The following is a 20083-nucleotide window of genomic DNA, read 5'->3' on the forward strand; positions in this document are numbered from 1 at the left end:
GTGTGTAGGAAACAAAATGTCCTGTCTGCTGTCCAGAGCTTAAAATAACAGATGCTGGGTTCCTGCTGCCACATTGAAACTTTACTCCAAGGTCTCTCCCCAGCACCCCTGCTCCCGCCCCCTCCCCATGCCTGGAGCAGAAGCCTAGTGTGAGCACCAGACAAAGAAGGGGAAGGAGGCAAGGGGGCAGGGGTGGGGGGAGGGAGGCCTTCTCAGACCACCGCGGGCACTCTTGAGGATCAAACTGGTTGTTCCGAAAGATCGACTTCTTAAGTTGTGAGACATGTTTTAGGGAAAGATTCTTCCTATCTCTAAAGAAAAAAACCGCATTTCCCAAGCGTCACTGCCTAGGAGCATGTTCGAGGTTGCCCAGCCTGTATTCCGCACTGGTGAAAGGAGGGCGGTGTGTATTTCTGTATGTGCCTTTTTCTGCCTGGGGAATAATAAAATAAGTCCCCCCCATGCCATCTGGGTCTATGCATGTTTCCTCTGTTAGAGAGCAAGCTTGCAAAGTCTGCAGAAAATAGAGTGTCGTTGGTATTGTCTTGCAAACTCATCAAATCCGCCTCTTTCACTCAGTCTTACAGGGGGAAATGCCTTTGTCCTCTTTTGCCGGCAGGTGATGTTTGGATGGTTCGACAGAGAAGATATTTTCCTTCTTTAGCTTTTGACAGGTCATTCTGGGAGTGTCTACTGTCCACAATTCCTTCTGGCCCTCTGGAGACTGAGTTGACCTGAGCATATTTTTGGAAATGCCACAGATGATTGTTTTTATTTGGGGACGGCATGGCTTTGTAGTGGTGACACTTTGGGTTTTATTTGTTTTCCTTCCCCTGCCCCAGCTGTTTTTGTTTTAATAACATTGGAGAGAAGGTTAAACCTAGTCCATCTCTCAAGTTGGCAGAGCTAGAAATCCAAGTGGGTAGAATGGCAACCTACAGGTCATCTGCCCAGCTGGGTCCATCCCTGATTTTATCCAGCCTCATGAGAGGGGCGAGGTTGACAGTGAGGTTGGTCTCAAGTCGAGTGAGCACTTTGGAGCCGATAACTGTCAGGGGAGCAAGTGAACCCACAAACATACCATTGGAGACCTCGAGCACTCAGTAAATGCTGGGATGTCATCTTACCCAACAAGAGGCTAGGATATATGCCCATCTTTTACTTTCCATGTCCAACCAAGGAGCATGACTCAGCAAGACACAGTCAGGCACCTAACACAGCCATGCATGGCCTTGGGGGTGAACTGGTAATGGCCATTGTTTCTGAGACATCTGAGTCTCCGTGGCTGCACCTGGTGAAATCCGAAACTCATGCTTGATCTCATTACCAGAGATGCTGATTTCATTGGTCTGGGGTACAGTCTGGGCATGGGATTTTGCCAAGCTCTCTAAATGATTTCAAGGTGCCACTGAGGCTACCCAGAACTATTGCTAACAGAAAAACGTAACTAACCTTTCAAGTACCTTTTTCCGAGACACAGTACTAAGCATGTTCCTGCATTAACCCTTTATTTCTCCCAATCTTCCTGTCAGATAAGCTTACGTATCGCTAGGTGAAACTGAGGTTTCAAAGCCTTACGTTGTCCAGGTGGAGTTTGGTTCCTAGTCCATTTAACTCCAAAGCTTATTCTTTTTCCAGAGAACCCAGAATACAGCAAAATAAGATACTCGTGTAAACTCTCCAGCACTCTACATAAGAGATCTGATCCTTCACTTATGTATCTGTGCGGAGCCTTCCCTGAATTCTATGTATTATAATAGGTGGAAGGAGAATCAGAAACTAATTAGGGACTTTGTGTATTGCAAAGGGAAGGTCACTGCCTTGCCCAGTCCCCATGCCATGCGTGGCCATCCCCGTACGAAAGAACAAGTGCTAAAAACTCCTTCTACTTTTATAAAGCACTCTTCAAACAAGGATCTCAAAGCACAACATAATTAATAAAATCACCCACATCCTGTAGGTGAGTAGCGTTTTATATGTACAAATTTCTCTCTGCCCCCAGGCCCTCCAAGAGGAGGAGAATGTTTCCAATTTTCCAGAGTGAGCAATAGAGTAATTGAAAGGAGCTGTGTCTTGGCCAACTCAAAAGACCTCAAGGCATTTATAGTGACCCTATGTGAGAAAACATGGTGACCACGAAGTGTGTCATAATGGCTTGTCAGCCATGCTGTGCTAAATGGTTCAAAGAAGAAGAAGACAGGGCAAGAATTAAACATTCAGTTCTCAAGAGTCAGCTGCCCCTGTGATCGATATTCTGATCTGTTTGGTCAGCTCTCCAAAGGATCTAGAAGCAGTAAAATGATGACATTAGCTAGTGATCCAGTTACTTGGGTTAATCAAGGCAGAGAGGACAGACGGGGCCAATTAAGTAGCTGGGCAGCCCAATGATGGATGAGTCATTATGGGCAAGTGCAAAGATAATGCCATTGGGAAAAGCAATTTAAGTCATTCATGCACTTCCAGGCCAGGAAATCCTTCTAGTCTGTGAGGGGGATCATTTAGGAATCATCAGACTCAGCCTGATGAACTCATCTATTCATTGTGCAACTAACAATCAACAGAAGAGCTGAACACACAGGGGACAAGCCATATGGAATACATTTTGGTAGCTGGGATGTATATCTGTGCCTTCATTTGAATCACCTTCTTTACTTTTGTTTGTTTGTTTTTAATTTTATTGGAGTATAGTTGATTTACAATGTTGTGCTAGTTTCAGGTGTACAGCAAAGTGATTCAGTTATACATATATTCATTCTTTTTAGATTTTGTTCTCATATAGGTTATCACAGAATATTGAGTAGAGTTTCCTGTGCTATCCAGTAGGTCCTTGTTGGTTATTTTGCTTATATATAGTGGTGCGTGCATGTTCATCCCAAGCTCCTGGCTTATTCTTCCCCCCCACATTTCCTCTTTGGTAACCATAAGTCTGTTTTCAATATCTGTAAGTCTGTTTCTGTTTTGTAAATACATTCATTTGTATCTGAATGGCCTTCTTTAAAACAGGTCATACTCTAGCCCCTCTTCTGTTTTTTTGTTTTTTTTTAATTGGAGTATAATTGCTTTGCAATGCTGTGTTAGTTTCTGCCGCACAGCGAAGTGAATCAGCCTTATGCATACACACATCCCCTCTTTTCTTTTCCTTCTCCGGTCCCCAATCTCTCCCTACTCCTTATGTTCTCATCTTCCTAAACACACACAGTTTCAAAGTGTATGGATGATAGTTTTATTTTTAAGTAATGACAAATATTTTCCTTCCTCACTGCTAGTTCTGTCCTTCACATAGGTTGCTCTCTGTACACATACAAGTTTCCAAGGGACACTTCAGCATGTTACAAAACTGTTCTTTTTTTTTTTTTTAAGCACAGAAGAGGCTTGTGTCTATGCAGAAAACTTTATGCAAATGGGAGGTTGGGGGGTGGAATGAACTGGGAGACTGGGATTGACATATATTCACTAATATGTATAAAATAGATAACTAACAAGAACATGCTGTATAGCACAGGGAACTCTATTTCACTTCACTGTACAGTAGAAAGTAACACAACATTGTAAAACAACTCTACCTCAATTAAAAAAAAAATTTACGCAAATGGTCTACACTTCTCCAAATCCTTTACTTGTATTCATGTTGCAAATCTGGAATTTTAGGGGAGAGGACTTATCTTATTTTTAAGGAGGTGGGTAGGAAACTAAAAGCCCATATGAATTAAAGTAAACCATACTTGCAATTACCTGTTTCTTTAAAACAAAAGTCCTAATCAGGAACCCCCAGAAAAAGGTTATCCATGACTGCCATGTTGATAACTCTAATGAACGCTAGTTCTTCTCCTGACTTACCTTCTCCCTCTCTGATTTCTCCTGTTTGTCCCCTTTTAAGCTCATCCTCTCTTACCAACCATTCAGTGTTGGATTCTCTAAACACTGTATTCCTGGTTTTTTCAGAGAGTTGACTCATTGTTCCATTCTCGTCTTGCCCTACACTCAACCACATCTTGCTGGTTCCCAGCCACCCTGTTTTCTACAAACTACAGTAGCATTGCATTTGTTTCCTGTGCCAGGAATTCTCTCCTCTGGTTCTTTATCTTGTTAACATTTGTCCATCCTTCAGATCTCAGCTCACTCATCATATATTGACTTCCTCACACTCGGTCCAATCTCTTTACTATGGACTCTCATAACACCACATAGCATTCTTTACCACACTCATCAGAGTTGCAACTTTATATTCATTTGTGTGATTTATTTGATTAATGTCTGTCTCCCCCATTAGCCTATAATCTCTTCCCTGTTTCTGTTTCTTCTCTTCCTGTTGCTATTGACCAACCTTGCACTGCCCACGTCTCTTCTTCACGGGCTACCATAGCTTCTACTGACCAATGGCTTCCTCTATCTCATAGATTCTGATAATACGCTTTTCTCTCAGTGCCCCTCAATTTCTAGTCTTCCTCCAATTGTTGGCTGTCTCTAATTTTTTTTACATTCACACTCTACCAGCAAAACAATCTTATTGGTTTGATTCATATGTACAATCTCTTCGGCAAACTTCTCATGACAGACCAACTCATGGCTCCCTGGGCAACACTCGAATGGACTTCCCTAGGGTCAAGCATGTCCTGCATCCATGGGCTGTAGCCAACATAGTGGACAGGTCAGCTTTCCTGAGAGAGTACGATAAATCAGATACTTTCTCCATCACAGTCTGCTTGCTGAGAACTGGCAGAGCTGGGGAGGGATATTCCTGGAGAACCAGGATTGGGGAAAGAGTAAAGAGTAGAAACAGAAAACAAGCAGGGACAATTGAGGCATTCAACAACCTCCTCTTTGGTTGGTGTTCCACTCAACGAAACCACCATTCCTTGGCATACATCGTTAACAAATTTAAGATGTCACAGGAGTCAAGTCCATTTATATCTGATGAGCAAAGTAAAACTCTCAACGGAAGATCTGAAGTATTTGGGAAGTGATAGAACCCAGTGAAAAATGTCAGATGATTAGATTTTAAAAGTACCTTGGAAGGGTAAAGGCCTATCTACTTCTGGTTCATAGTTACTCCTTGGGAGCAGCCCTTCAGGCCCCAAAGTGAAGGGGTTCACCAGTCCTCCCTTGTGGCAGATCCTGGACTCTAGTCTTTGATGCTGTACCCCACACCCTTACAACATGAGGCTGCCAAAATCTTGTTCAGCCCTCAATCTCTCAACTGGCTCTACTAGAAAAAATTGGTATAACAATGATCATAACAGCTGTTAGAAATGAGTTTTACTGAGCTTGAGGAGAAGAGATGGCCGCCATCCTTTATCTGGGTGGACATCATCAATTGCTTCTCTTGGACAGAGCAACATAATATAGGGTTAACAGCACAGATTCCAGAACCAACTGCCTGGGTTCAAATTCTGGCCCTGCTACCTACCAACTATGTGAACTTGGGTAAGTTACTTGTCTCCTCCTCATGTATGACATGAGATTATAGCATCTACCTCAATATAGTTGTTGTGAGGACTAAATAAATCATTAAATGCCAAGTGCTTATAACAAAGTTTACATTACATATCTGTGAGCTACAATAATTATTGCTGTTGATATTACTATCGTCCTTAAGAAGTCACCTCATCCAATTATTGGCCACCTGTATTACTCAGGACATATCAGCTCATATTCTACTGACATATCAGTAGAAATTCAGCTCAACGTAGCTTCAGTAAGAAAAAGAAATGTAATGGTTCACACAGCAGGGAAAGTCCAAAGGATGGGCTCACTTAGGCACCGCTAGACCCAAGAGTTCCAATGATGCCATCAAGACTCTTGCTGTCTTGTGCCTTGGCTTTCTTCTGAATCAGCATCATTCTCAAGCAGGTTTCCTCCATGGTAGCAAGGATGTAGCTTGAAGATGACCTTGTTTTTACACTTCTTCCTCAGTGGATTTGAAAGATTGGTAGGCCCTGGTTGTGTTCCATCAATGACCCAATTTTCAGGGGGGTGGAGTATTCCAATAGGCCAGGCCTGGGTCACACAATACCCCTGTAGCCAAGAGGAAAGGTGGAGCCAACTCTACCTGAACATCATGGTCCCCTGGAGGAAGGATGCTGAGCAGGAGATACCCGCTGCTCAACCCTTTGTCAAGGCACGGTCTGGGGCCATGTCTCCAAGAAGAAACTAGAAGACTGTGATGACATGTTTATTGAAATTTTTATCCATTTTCCATCTAAAGAGTTACAAACACACTCAGGAGTGATGTTCAAAATATTGAATAACTGGTAGAGTAAGAGTTGATCAGTTTGAATGGATGCCTGACCAATCAGAATGGAGGTCAGCTGTATCAGCAAATTCCTGCTGAATGGCAACGCTGCATCAAATGCAAACATTGGACTGATTTCTCAGGGACTTAAATATCCAATCCTATTCAATCTTCCTTATTGAGCAAACACTCTCTAGCTTTGGCTAGTTTATTCACTTACCTGATTAGAGGCAGAACTGAGGAGACAGATATCTCCAGAACTCTTTCTACTCTTCAGTTCCCTTTGGTCATCTCATAATGTGTGTGACCTTCCCACTGGGATACGCACTTAAGACAGAAGATAAGCTTTTGAGCTGAAGTACCGATAACCTTGAAATGGGCACATGTACCTTGCTTGACCTTCTGTTGGGGGCCAACCCTGTCATTTTTTCTGTCTGGAGAAAGCAGAGGGCCCCCTCTTCCCTTTCCTCTATTACTCTATCACCACTGAGTGCCTCACAAAATAGTCCCAGTCTCCAATGGATCTATCTGTCCAAGGATATGCTACCCCTTCAAATTCAGATTGGATGAAGTGTTCTTTGATTAGAGACCTAGATGAAGGGTTACTTAAAGGGCCAGCTCAGCTTGGCTAAAAGGCCACAACCAACAACTGGTATGGGGTGGAGTGTGTGTGTGTGTGTGTGTGTGTGTGTGCGTGACTTCTTGTCACACTCTCTTCCCCTGAACTAATGTGCCTATAATACTTAGCAGAATCCACACACAATAGGTGTCTAGTAAATGATAGTTCATCTCCTTCCTTCTTGCTAGACACCCTTCCTGCTCCCCTACTGCCATGCAGCCTAGCCTGGCTTTGGTTGCCAGCAGTACCCAGCAGCATCATTCCCCCGGATCCTGCCTTCTAGGCTCAGGGCAGATCCCAGGCATCAGTGCTCACACCTGCTCACCAGGAGATATTTCCCTACCCTACTTTGACCCCCTTCCAACTCTTAACGCAGGACTGCAGAAAGACTTAGGAACACTTGCCAAGACAGTCTGACCTTTGCTTCCCTCTTCCGGGTGGGAATTGATGGATTTCATGCCTGTTTCCTTTCAGGGTTGCAGAGAGTACAGCAACTTGCAGAAAACACAAGATACTTCAGACAGAGACTGAGTGAAATGGGATTCATTATCTATGGCAATGAGGAATCTCCTGTTGTTCCCCTGCTCCTTTACATGCCTGCTAAAGTAGCGTGAGTATCCAGCAGACTCCCAGAATAACACCTAAGCTCCAAGGTGATCTGACAGAGATGGTGCTTTTGACACCACAGGGCTCTTTCAGCATAGGTATTGCTTTGCACTTTGAGCGGGACGCTGAGTTCAGAATTCACTTGTCCAACTTCTCAGAAACTACCTGCCTGCCCATCAGCAAGACCTTTTCACAGATCTTGCGGGAAGGGAGCCAGGTACTGCGGCCCATCATTTCCAAGCTCTGTGAATTGGGTGGAGTCACTTATCTCAGGCCTCAGCTGTAAATTGATGATGATCCTGCACTTCTTCCTGCCCCCAAGATCTTTCTCAGGGAGAACCTCAAAACACCATCTCTCCCAACATTCAAAAGCAACATTACCAGGCTCTGTGCTTTCTCCCATTGCACTCTCACGGCCATCCTCAAAAGAAGGCACCCTCATGTGTGGGGAAACTGAGGCTGAGAGCAGTTAAATAGCTTCCCAAAGCCATACCAGTCAAGCAGTAGTAAAACCAAGAGGCAAACCCAAACCTAGGCTTACTCCAAAGCTCTTGCTCTTAACAAAAAATGTTAACACCACTCCTGTAAGCTTATTTGGGGTTGTTTTCCATCGATTGCAACTCTGAGGTTGAGCATTAGTAAAAACTGCATAAAAAGGAAAAATGACTTTTCTCAGTATGGCACAGATGAATTTATACGTGAGCCATCTCCAATCTGCTAGAGAATAATTAACTCTGTTGTTAAAAGGAAGTTAATTAAACGCTTTTCTAGTATAAAATGTTTGTGTATCTGATGAAGCACATGGTAGAAAGTAATTCTCAACAAATGTTTATCAGATTCTAGACATCCTGACACTCCTTTAACACAACCCCATTGTTGGAACTCTCCGTTTGATTCTCTTAACAGTCGAAGTAGATTGGCAGAGTATTAGACGTAGTACAGAAAAGAAGTTCTGGAGCTATTAGTTGAAAACTCATGATGGATAGGACTGAGTTATATGTTCCTAAAAGATGGATTTTTTGGAGTACACTTTTGGGTCATTTCACCACAGCAAAATAATAAGCAGTTAAAACACACACATGAGTTGCCCCATGCACCACAGCTGTCCACCACTCAGCCCTTTGTTCATAGATCTGGATCAGGAAATCAATGCCTGGAGTAGCCAAGAAGACAGTGTGCTTCAGAAATGTCATAGGATACTGCTCTGTGCTAATGGCAGGAAGGAGTGACAATGGTGATTCCAACTGGCAGATAACCCCAAACTCTTTACCATCTGATCTTGGATGACAGGAAAGAAAACCCACGTTTACTCAGAGTGGTTGGGGAAACGGTATGTTCTGACCCTACATGTAGTCCATGCCTATCTAATATTTTATGATTAGCTGAAATGAAGACACCAAAAGTAAACTTGTTTCATTTTAGAGAGTGTCAACACCAGAGGGTGGCGGTAGGGAGTGTGCTGGATACTTCTGACTTTGATGATAGAAGCTGGAATTAGAACCTCAACAGGCTGGGAACATGAATCCATCCAATGAGAAGAGTCCATGAAGAATAAAAACAAATGCATTTCAATGCAAGAATTCAAGTGCACGATGACAGAACAAAAGAGAGAGTTCCCCTCCTCCTTTATATGCCAGGAGTCCTAACTAGACAAAGCTAATGTGAAAAAGGAAAATTAAACTGAGAGGGAGTTTCCTGGAAAACTTATGTTCTAAGGTATAATGAGATGTTTGGAATGAAAAAGAAATTTGACTCTGCCTCTTCCTAGCTGGGGGATCTAGGACAAGTTAACCAACCTTCTGAAGCCCCACTTTTCTCATATTGAAAATGGGATAGAATAGGACCTATTTCCTAAGATCATTTGAAGATTAAACAAGATGAAGTCTATCAGCATTTGGCATGTCATGCCTTAACATAGGAGCTACTCAGTGTTGGCTGTTATTATTAATAGTATTAATAATGTATATAAAGCACTTCAAATAGTAATTGACTAAGCGCTCAATCAGTGGCAGACATCATTATTACTACTACTACTACAGCTACAGTGACGATAATTGTTCGTTTCAACAGGGTATAAGATTGAGTCATCGTGGTTGCATGGCTAAGGAGGCGCTAACATTGCTGGATGTTACTTATATGCTAAGGAAGGCTCTTAAACCCAGTTGTCACCCATTGAAGGTGGGATGCTTAGCCCTGGTTTACAAATGAAGACACCTAGACACCCCAAAGTCAACCTAGTTTCTCAGGGTCACTCACATTGTAGGTACTAGAGGCCGGAATTCAAACCAGTTGCATTTGCCTCCTAAACCAGTGCTCTCTTCAACGCACAACACAGCCCATAGGGGAAAAATACACATCTCTTTAAAGCAATGCAGAGTATAATTTAACCCTCTTTAATGTCATCACTGGTGAATCAAAAGGCATCCATTATGACAATGGGAAAAAAAATCTGATTATTTGAGTTGTTAAGAAAAATAGAACAGGTTAGTTACAAAAGGTAATATTATCTAATGTTGGCAGGAGTTACTGCTGCCCAATCTTGTTTCCTGCACTGATATTTCTTCAATGGAAAGTTGAAGGCAGAGAACCTTTTGAAACGGAGTTAATTGGCTAAGCCAGTGTATGAGCACTTGTTTCAATTTGCTCATTTAAAAACTTTTGATTTTTCTCAAAGAACTGTGATTACTCCATATTTCCACCTACTACAGAATGGAGACATTATCTCCAGCCAGGTATCCTTTTGGATAAAGTCCTGTTTGCAATTCTACCACTGGAATCTTCTATGGAGTTTAGTATAATGCGATTTCACCCATAAAACATTCACTTAAATAATCAAGAATATATTGTATTTACTATTTGGTACAGGGTTGACATTTTCCATCCTCAGCCTTCATCACACACTCGGAGGATGGTGGTGCAGAAGATGCAGTGATGCTGCGTGCAATGCAATGCTAATGTTGTACTATTATTATTCTTATTCACATAGTTTAGCTTCTTTCAGCCTATGCCAGCTCTAATTTGCTTTGGGGAATACAAACCCAGAGGCAATCGCATACATTAGCTGAAGGAGGCTAGGTTTAGTAGTGTAAGTTTTAAACTTAGAACTGCTCCGGGGAGGCCTCAGGTTAGCCTAATGAATCAACAGTCATATATTTCACTCCACATTCTTTGGCAAAACTTACTTCCTCTGGTACAAAGAGAAGAGTGCAGACAGTGAAAATGGTCTTTGGGGAGTTCCGAAAACCGGCCCGATCATGGGTCAGGTGGTTTGGACTCTAGCAATAAAAGCACTTGACTTGTTTCTCAGACAATTACGAGCTCTCACCCTGTGCAGTTCCGTGGGCAGCCTTCCATAGGGTGATCAAGAAAAAGAAAGAATGGCTGTTTTCAAGCTTCCTCAGTTAGAAAGCCCTATCTCCTTGTAAACTTCGCAATCCAAATCAAAGGCTATATCTTGCCATGGCCAAGCCAGGGGGCCAGAGAGGCTGTGTGTTTGGTAGTTCTTGCAATCTCCATTGCTTTCTTTGATAACCTGCGTTCTGCACGAGGAAACCAAAAGGCAGACAGCTAAACGGGAGGAGGATGAAAGACCCCTGCGTCGCGGATTCTTCCTGAGTTACGACTCAAGGTTTCTGTGGTGCTGTCAGCTTCCAGCCTAAAATAAGACACCAGCAACCTCTTAATGCTAAGAACAGATCTGAGACATTTATCCTACTTGAGGGCAAAGCATCTCAGTGATTAAGGATTCCTGCGGGGAGCGACGGAGCACAAAGGGGAAAAGGCTCACTTGGGTGCACATGCCTGGGTCTGACATTGGATCTCAGAGCAAGAAGTTTACAGACTTTGAGAGCTGGGTATTCTAGAATCGTTACTGAGATTAGCTCTGAAATAAAAAGAGGCTAGAAGCAGTTAAGGGGAAGGAATCATAGCTTAAAAAAGTTTTACTCAGTATCAAAGAGCTTTGTAATTCTATGACCTACAGCTTCCAGGTGGCTTCTACCGACCAGCCTCTGTGTGTGTGCATTTCTCTCCCTCCCTCCTTCCCCATCCCCCCTTAATCCAGCCAATAGGTTTATTATCCCTGAACATACACATAACAAATGAGGAGACCCTTGCTATTTCCTGTCTTTGGCTTGATGGAAAATAAAATCTTTGTCTCTGGAAAGATAACATGGCTTGGGATTGGCTCCTGCAGATCCTCTGACCCTGATCCTGAAATTATAGTCACGAAGTAGAGGCTTCTTAAAATTTCCACACCGTATTATCAGTATGAAGTTTTTAAAGCATATAGGTATGCATCTAACATATTCTTTCTTCAGGTAATTGCATTGACTAATGGTTTTTATTCCTTAGGAACCCTGCAGACAAAAGATTTTACATATGTGCAGACTTGTTAAACCAGGGTCACGTGCACCAGCATTTTCTGCTCAATGTCAAAGACTCTGTGCACGTAACTGTCTAATGAGTGCAACATACCCCACAGTACACACACTCAGTTATGGGTACCATCAAGTGACTGGCTGCCACATTTCCTTATCGGTTGTACCTGAGAGAAGTTTCATTACTTCAGTCATCTTCTACTTACTTTAAAAAAGTAGGGACGGGCTTCTCTGGTGGCGCGGTGGTTGAGAGTCCACCTGCCGATGCAGGGGATGCGGGTTCGTGCCCCGGTCCGGGAAGATACCACATGCCGCGGAGCGGCTGGGCCCGTGAGTATCACAAAAAAAAAAAAAAAAAAAAAGTAGGGACTTCCCTGTTGGTCCAGTGGGTAAGACTCTGTGCTCCCAATGCAGGGGGCCGGGGTTCAGCCCTGGTCGAGGAATTACTGGGTTGGCAAAAAAATTCGTTCACGTTTCTCCGTTACATCTTATGGAAAAACCCTAAAGAACTTTTTGGCCAACCCAATAGATCCCGCATGTCACAACTAAGAAGCCTACATGCTGCAACTAAAGATCCCGCATGCCACAACTAAGACCCAGTGCAGCCAAAATAAATATAAATTTAAAAAAAAAAGTCAATTAGCCACATTCCTTTTTTTTCCTTTTTTTCTTTTTGCAGTGTAATTTTGTCATCTCTCAGTTAACCTCCTTTTTAACATTTCCCTTAGGGCTTTTGCAAGGCATCTATTAAAGAGAAAAATCGGCGTGGTGGTCGTTGGATTTCCAGCTACTCCCCTTGCAGAAGCCCGGGCTCGGTTCTGTGTTTCAGCAGCACATACACGGGAGATGTTAGACGCAGTAAGTACTCCACAGCCCAGCAGAAGCGACAGGATGGGGTCCTCGGATTCTGAGCACGTTCTTTTACTGAGCTTGCTTGGGTTTCCCTGGGTTTCTCTTGGATGGTTTAAGAAAACAACACTAATAACACTCACTGCTAAAAAATAAAAATAAAAAATAAGGGTATCCTAACAATGCCCAACAATGTGATCAACTCAGCAGATAGAAAAGGAAATCAGCTCAGTGAAGACTTGAGTCAAGTCGGTGTTTTGGTTTCATAGCAAAGACCCACTGAGTAGCCAGACATCCTGCTCTTTGCTTGTTCTTAAAGGCAGACGCTGATCTCACGTGCTATTTCAGCAGTAACTGCCTGCATCCTGGCACTGCTCACAGCCACCACATCCATCATAAGAAAAGATGACCCAAATAAGCCACATGTTGGAAAAACAACAACAAAGACAGATCTGTCATATAAACTCATCCTACGTGAGGTGTAAAGGATTTCAAAACCACATTTCATTGTCCTTGGATTTCGATCTCTGTGTGAATGAATAATATCAGAGAACCAAGCCAGGTCAGTCAGTTTAAGGTTGATGAAGCTGTCTTATAAAATCAATGCAGTTTAGCAAACACTATCAGGTGTCTGCTCTATGCAAAACCCTGGGGCAAAAGTCTAAGAGAACATACTATAAATAAGCACTTCACAATAATATCAGACAGAATAAATTCATCTCGAGAAAGAAATATAGACAACTGCATGAAGGTGGAGTGGGTTATTATGGAGCTATTTGAACAAAACAAGAGACGACAAGGTCAAGGGCAATGGAAACAAAAGAAATGGATCTAGGAATAGACGTTATGCATGCATGAAGCTGCCAAGACTTGGCAAATATTGGATGCAGGGCACGTATGGGGTGAGGGAATCAAGAATAATCTGAGGTCTCTAGCCCTCTAGCAAATAAAGAATGGCAAAACTAAGCACGTATATAAGCTAAGGTATATGGCAAGGAACAGCATAACACCAACAGGACTGGGGGAATAAAACGAGCTCACTTCTAGACATGTTGGGATTACAAATCTATGGGCCAGCTGTGAAAAAGCAAACTATTATATATAGGATGGATAAACATCAAGGTCCTACTGTATAGCACAGGGAACTATATTCAATATCCTGTGACAAACCATAATGGAAAAGAATATGAAAAAGAATATGTGTGTGTGTGTGTGTGTGTAACTGAGTCATTTATACTTCGATAAAATTTAAAGAAAATAAAATTCAATTCTGGAGCTTAGGAGAGTATGCAAGGCTGGAGCTGCTGTAATCTGAGGAACTAAGGGATCATTAAAGTCAGTGGTAGAAAATATAATTGTCCAAATATAAGTGAACGGGCCAAGCACAGACTCCCCCTACATCCCTGGTTGGATATAGGAATCACAGATGAGGAACTGGGCTTAGATGGAGCTAGATCAATTGGAAAAGTCATAAGCTAGTGTAGTGCTCAACACAGTAAAAAGGAAAAAGCTTCAAGGACGGGGAGGATCAAATGTCCCTGCGATTTTTTTAGATTCTACGTGTAAGCGATATCATATGATATTTGTCTTTCTTGTCTGACTTACTTCACTCAGTATGACAATCTCTAGGTCCATCCATGTCACTGCAGATGGCATTATTTTGTTCTTTTTCATGGCTAAGTAATATTCTATTGATGAACCTATTTACAAAACAGAAATAGAGTCACAGATGTAGAAAACAAAGTTATGGTTACCAAGGGGGAAAGTGAGGGGAGGGATAAATTGGGAAATTGGGATTGACATACACACACTACTATATATAAAATATATAACTAATAAGAACCTACTGTATAGGACAGGGAACTTTATTCAATACTCTGTAACGACCTATATGAGAATAGAATCTAAAAAAGAGTGGATATATGTACATGTATAACTGATTCACTTTGCTGTACACCTGAAACAAACATAACATTGTAAATCAACTATACTCCGATAAAAATTAATTTTTAAAAGTGTCTCTACAAAACAGCAGAACATCCAAGTGGGGTGAGAGATGAGAAGAAACCATTGGCTTAGCAGTTAGTAGGATCTTGCTGTTGCTCAGAAAAGAGAGTTTTAGGGGAGTGCAGGGAACAGAAATAAGAATACAAAGAATTAAAAAATTGAAGGGATACTTTGAGCTCGAATTACACACAGACACTCACACGGGTCCATATCTTTCTGCATCACCATTATATTCTAGGACTTAAACCAATGTATAGAACATAGTAGGTACACAATAACAATTTATTAGGTAACATGTTAATAACTGAGCTAACTCTAGATTTTGAGATGATGGGAGAACTTTGCTGTTTTTGTTTTATATATTGTCCAGATTCTCTAAAATGAGTATATTTTAGAGAATATTAATTTTAACAAATTGTTTCTTCTAAATGTAATGAGTGGGTGGTAAGAAATGGTAGGCAAGTCTTTTGAGAAGTGTGTAAAGGCAAAAAGAATAGGTTTAGAAAAAGCCCTTGAAAGTGGGGGAAGACTTGAGCATGTTTACACATCAAGGAAAAAGGGAGCGAAGAGAGGGGCACTGCAGGCATGGGGAGAAGAGGATGTGCCCAGAAGCACGCTCCAGAGACGGCAGGAGGGGATGCACAGCTTGGGTCAATTTGCATCTTTTTTCTGATCCAAACGGCATGGAGGCACTCACGAATACCCAGTTCAATAGATATCAGACCTTGTGATTGTTTTCATGAGTTAATTCCTGCGGAATACTTGGTTTGGAAGGAGCACGGAAACCTCATCTAGACAAATGCCTCTAAACTTTTGAGATCGTCAAATCAATACAAAATTTTGAGCAAGTTTCTTACCCTAAGAGAAGTGAAAAATGATCCCTTGAACAGTCAGGGCATTAAGGTAGCAACTGAACATAAATGACAGTCGCAGAAAATATACAATATTAGAGAAGTCTATTCAGTGACCACGTTTGGAACAAGACAAAAAGGAAGACACTTTACAAACACAAAATGACTTAAAAGGTCCCTCTTCTAACATGAGTGGCAGCTGTTCCGTTACCAAGGACAGCTCTAGCCTTGCTATAATCCTCCCGCCTTCTAGATAAGTCTACGTACGTGTAAACAACACTGAGCTGCTCCAGCTTCTCGACAGCATCCAAGCCAGAACTGGCCCCTGCTTCCTTAGAATCATCTCGTGCACAAGTCCAGATGTGATACGTAGCCCTTCCCCACTCCCTGTTACGAAGACGGTCCTTCTGGAGTGCATATTCCCTGCTGCAGCAAGCTGAATAAAGCCGACTTTGTTTGAGTACTGGTGTGTTTCAGGTAGTTGATTAGTGGGCCTCAACATAAATCCATTTAGAAATAATACATGCATTACCAATATATTATGTACATTTTATAACAGACACAAAAAAAGAAGTTAAAAAGGTTGAGATACCACCTCACACCTGTCAGAATGGCTATCATCAAAAAGAACACAAATTACAAATGTTGGCAAGGATGTGGAGAAAAGGGAACCCTCGTACACTGTGGGTGGGAATGTATATTGGTGAAGCCACTGTGGAAAACAGTATGGAGGTTTCTCAAAAAACTAAAAATAGAACTGCCATATGATCCAGCAATTCCATTCCTGGGTATATATATGAAAAAAACAAAAACACTAGTTCAAAAAGATACATGCACCCCAATGTTCATAGCAGTGTTACTTACAATAGCCAAGATATGGAAGCAACTTAAGTGTCCATCAATAGATGAATGGGTAAAGAAGATGTGGTATGTATTTGCAATGGAATATAACCCAACCATAAAAAAGAATGAAATTTTGCCATTTGCAGCAACATGGATGGACTTGGAGGGCATTATGCTAAGTAAAATAAGTCAGACAGAGAAAGACAAGTACTGTATGACATTGCTTATGTGTAGAATATAAAAAATACAACAAACTAGTTAATATAATAAAAAAGAAGCAGACATAGAGAGCAAACTACTTGTTACCACTGGGGAGAGTGGGAGGGGTCACGTAAGGGTTGGGCAGCAAGAGGCACAAACTATTGGGTATAAGATAGGCTCAAGGATGTATTGTACACAACACAGGGAATATAGTTGATACATTGTAATAACTGTAAATGGAAAGTAACCTTTAAAATTGTATTAAATTTTTTTTTTAAATTTTTTAAAAGGTTGAGATTAAAATGAATCAAAATCCTATGTTTTCCTCCCACATCCTTCATGAATTGTGGTACTTCTCCCCCAGGTGTGTGGGTCCTTCACTTTCAAAGCCACAGAGCTACTCCATCCCCCACCTTCAGGAAAAGCAACAGAAACTACCCCAGATTGGTGCCACTTAAAATGTAAAGCCTGATACTTTTTCCTAGGGCTTATATTTGGTATAAAAATTAAGAAAATAAATTGAAGTAAAAAGAAAATTTTAATTACCCATAATCCTACCACCCAGAAATAAACTATTCTTAACATCTTGGTAGGGATCTTAACTAATGTCAGTTTGGAAGATTTCCCAACGGAGAAAATCCATAAGCCCCATGAGTCATTCATTCTGATGATAACGATTCTCACTTTACCTTTTTCAAAACATTGGACTCTAATATCATTTCCCTTTTCTTTTGACTGGTTGAGAAAAACAGGCCCAAAAGGTTAAAAAGGCATGCCCAATTCAGTAGGATTAGTGATAGACTGGAAGGAAAAACTTACATTTTGTATATTCTGGATCTCAGTTGTTTCATTTGTAAACTTGGGGCTACATTTACCTGCCTGGATTGAGAGAATTGAAACAGATGAGTTCTTGGTGTCTTGTGGTTTTAAATTCTATTATTCTATGGAGCATAGACATGAGTATTTAAAAGTTGAGGGTAGGAGGAGGGGGGCAGCTGAAGAATGGGAGAGAGAGGAGGAACCTAATTAGCTCCCATAATGTTCCGTTTTCTTCCTGGCCAGGTTGGTTTGCTGTGTCATGAAGAATTAACACAAATGTAATCTGCGAAGTTTTCTTTTTCTTCCACAAGTTTACATATGTCATTAAACTTTAAAATAAATCCTTCAAGGGTAAGCATGGATCAGATGATTTTATTCCTCTCCTCTCACCCCCAAAATAAACTAAAGATTTGTAATGTGGAGTTAGACTATTAAAGAATATGAAAATAAAATGCATTAGCCTCTAACATTCCTCTAGGGCTGACTTATGAACCACAGCTTAATGATTTGGATCTTTCTCCTTTTCTTTAAAATCGAATAAGCTGGCAAAAGAAGAGTGTGGTTCTCTGTGAGCCCCCCAGAGAGCAAGGCCACTTGGGGATTTAAAGAGAACTGATGGAAGGAATCTCTTTGCAGGTTTTGGAAGCCCTGGATGAGATGGGTGACCTCCTGCATGTGAAATATTCCCGGAACAGGAAGTCAGCACGCCCTGAACTCTACGACGAGACGAGCTTTGAACTTGAGGATTGAGTTTCCTGGACCTGAATGGAGCCTAAAGACTTTGCCAGAAAGACCTCCCTCCTTGCCTCCAAAGAAATATGAATAGATTTCTTCTCCTTTCTATGGACAGTTTTGGTTTCCAAACCAATTTCATTGAGCCAAGGGAGACATGATTGTTGTGCTTTTAATGTCTCTGCAGAGACAAAACTATGGTTCCAGAGTTTAGTTTTCTCTTCCCCTAAGTATCCTGCTGCAAATACACACACACACTTCTTAGAATAGTTTTAACAGCACAGAGCCTGTATTTTAGTTGCTATTGTGCAGCCTCTTTGGTCCAGACCCTTGCAGGAGTTCCAACCAAATAAGAGGGTTTTGATTTTTTAGTTCAGTAGATCTTATTATGTGTTTGCTAATTTCATCTGCAGATGAGGGCAAGGGTGATGGGCAGTAGGTGGACTCCTTGTTACCCATGAAACACCAGCTAGAACTCATCCGTATCATGGGGAGTTCCAGGCAGGAGGGTAAAGAAATGTTGCCTCTACCATTTGCCACATTTGGACTTTTTCCAAGGACAAGTGTCAAAAGCCATAGTTAATGTTTCAAGGGAGAGTGCAGGCCTGGCCAGCGGCGACCAAACATCTTTAAAGGAAATTTTCTTTTTCCACTTGCTGGTCTCCTACAGTTTTACAGCTGAGTTTTGAGGTTTGGAAAACTCAAGACTTTTGTTTCATCAGGAAGAGGGCAGAAAGCAAGCAAGCCAATGATAGGCCTAGACTAAAACTGTAAAGTTATAACAACTTGAATGTTGTTGGTGCCATGCAGACTGAATGTTTAGCATCGCTTTTACTACTTTAACGACTGAGTGGTCATTTTCCTATTAAATTTGGAGTACATGGGGGAAATTCAAGTTCCTTTAGAGTTGCCTTTCAAGACTACACTTGAAGAACATATTGATTCAAAAATGACATTTAAAAGTAAATGCTATTCTACTTTTCAATTCTGACCCCCTTCCCCATTCAGGCTTATTAAATACGACTATCCTCTGGCATAAGCACTCCAATTTGGTGCTAGGTGGGCTTGCACACTATTGGGCAACTAACTGGAATTTATTTGAGTTGTCTCTCTCTCTCTTTATCTCTCTGTCTGTCTCTGTATGTCTGCCTGTCTGTCTCTCTCTCTCCTAACGTGAACACAAATTTCTCTGCAAAAGTAACACTTTGCTAATTGGATCTAGTTGGTATGGAAGAAGCCAGGGGAAAACCTTATCTTTATCAAGCTTCCAGATGGTGCCCAGATTGGGAAACACTAAAAAGCAGTGGTGACCTTTTAGCAAAGCTTCTGTAATAGTTCGAATGAGTTACAGAACATTCCACTCCATCAAATGACACTATAAACAAATCACTTCAAGAGAGGTTTGACTTTGCATGACACAGATGGACCAAGGCTTTCATGCTGTGAGCTGGGATAGAAACTCCACCCACAGCTCCCGTGTTGGATGGAGAAGCATGGAGATTGGTTCAAGATGGTGGAGTAGAAGGAGGTGCACTCACTCCCTCTTGTGAGAGCAGTGGAATCACAACTAACTGCTGAACAATCATCAACAGGAAGACACTGGAACTCACCAAAAAAGATACCTCACATTCAAAGACAAAGGAGAAGGTGCAATGAGATGGTAGGAGGGAGCAATCACAATAAAATCAAATCCCGTAACTGCTGGGTGGGTAACTCACAAACTGGAGAACAATTATACAACAAGAGTCCACCACTGGAGTGAAGGTTCTGAGCCCCATGTCAACCTGGGGGTCCAGCAACAGGAGGAGGAATTCCCAGAGAATCAGACTTTGAAGACTAGCAGTATTTGATTGCAGGACTTTGACAGGACTGGGGGAAACAGAGACTCCACTCTTGGAGGGCACACACAAAGTAGTGTGCGTAATGGGACCCAGGAGAAGGAGCA

General features: G+C 41.8%; 1 protein-coding gene across 3 annotated transcripts in view; it reads left to right on the forward strand.

The window, feature by feature from the left end:
- The window catches only part of SPTLC3 (serine palmitoyltransferase long chain base subunit 3), a 126233-nt gene extending 107065 nt beyond the window's left edge, over positions 1-19168 (forward strand). For 2 of the 3 annotated variants that reach the window (XM_060031241.1, XM_060031243.1), the window contains 3 exons: positions 7326-7461; positions 12565-12694; positions 18043-19168. In XM_060031241.1, coding sequence (XP_059887224.1) covers positions 7326-7461; positions 12565-12694; positions 18043-18156 — 380 coding nt within the window. In that variant the 3' untranslated portion in view covers positions 18157-19168. Of the gene's footprint in view, positions 1-7325; positions 7462-12564; positions 12695-17649; positions 17755-18042 lie in introns of those variants that run through there. The other variant, XM_060031242.1, reaches the window with a different exon arrangement.
- The last annotated feature ends 915 nt before the right edge of the window (positions 19169-20083 follow it).

The sequence above is a fragment of the Delphinus delphis genome, chromosome 15 (genome assembly GCF_949987515.2).
Source record: "Delphinus delphis chromosome 15, mDelDel1.2, whole genome shotgun sequence".
In the NCBI taxonomy this organism is placed as follows: domain Eukaryota; kingdom Metazoa; phylum Chordata; class Mammalia; order Artiodactyla; family Delphinidae; genus Delphinus; species Delphinus delphis.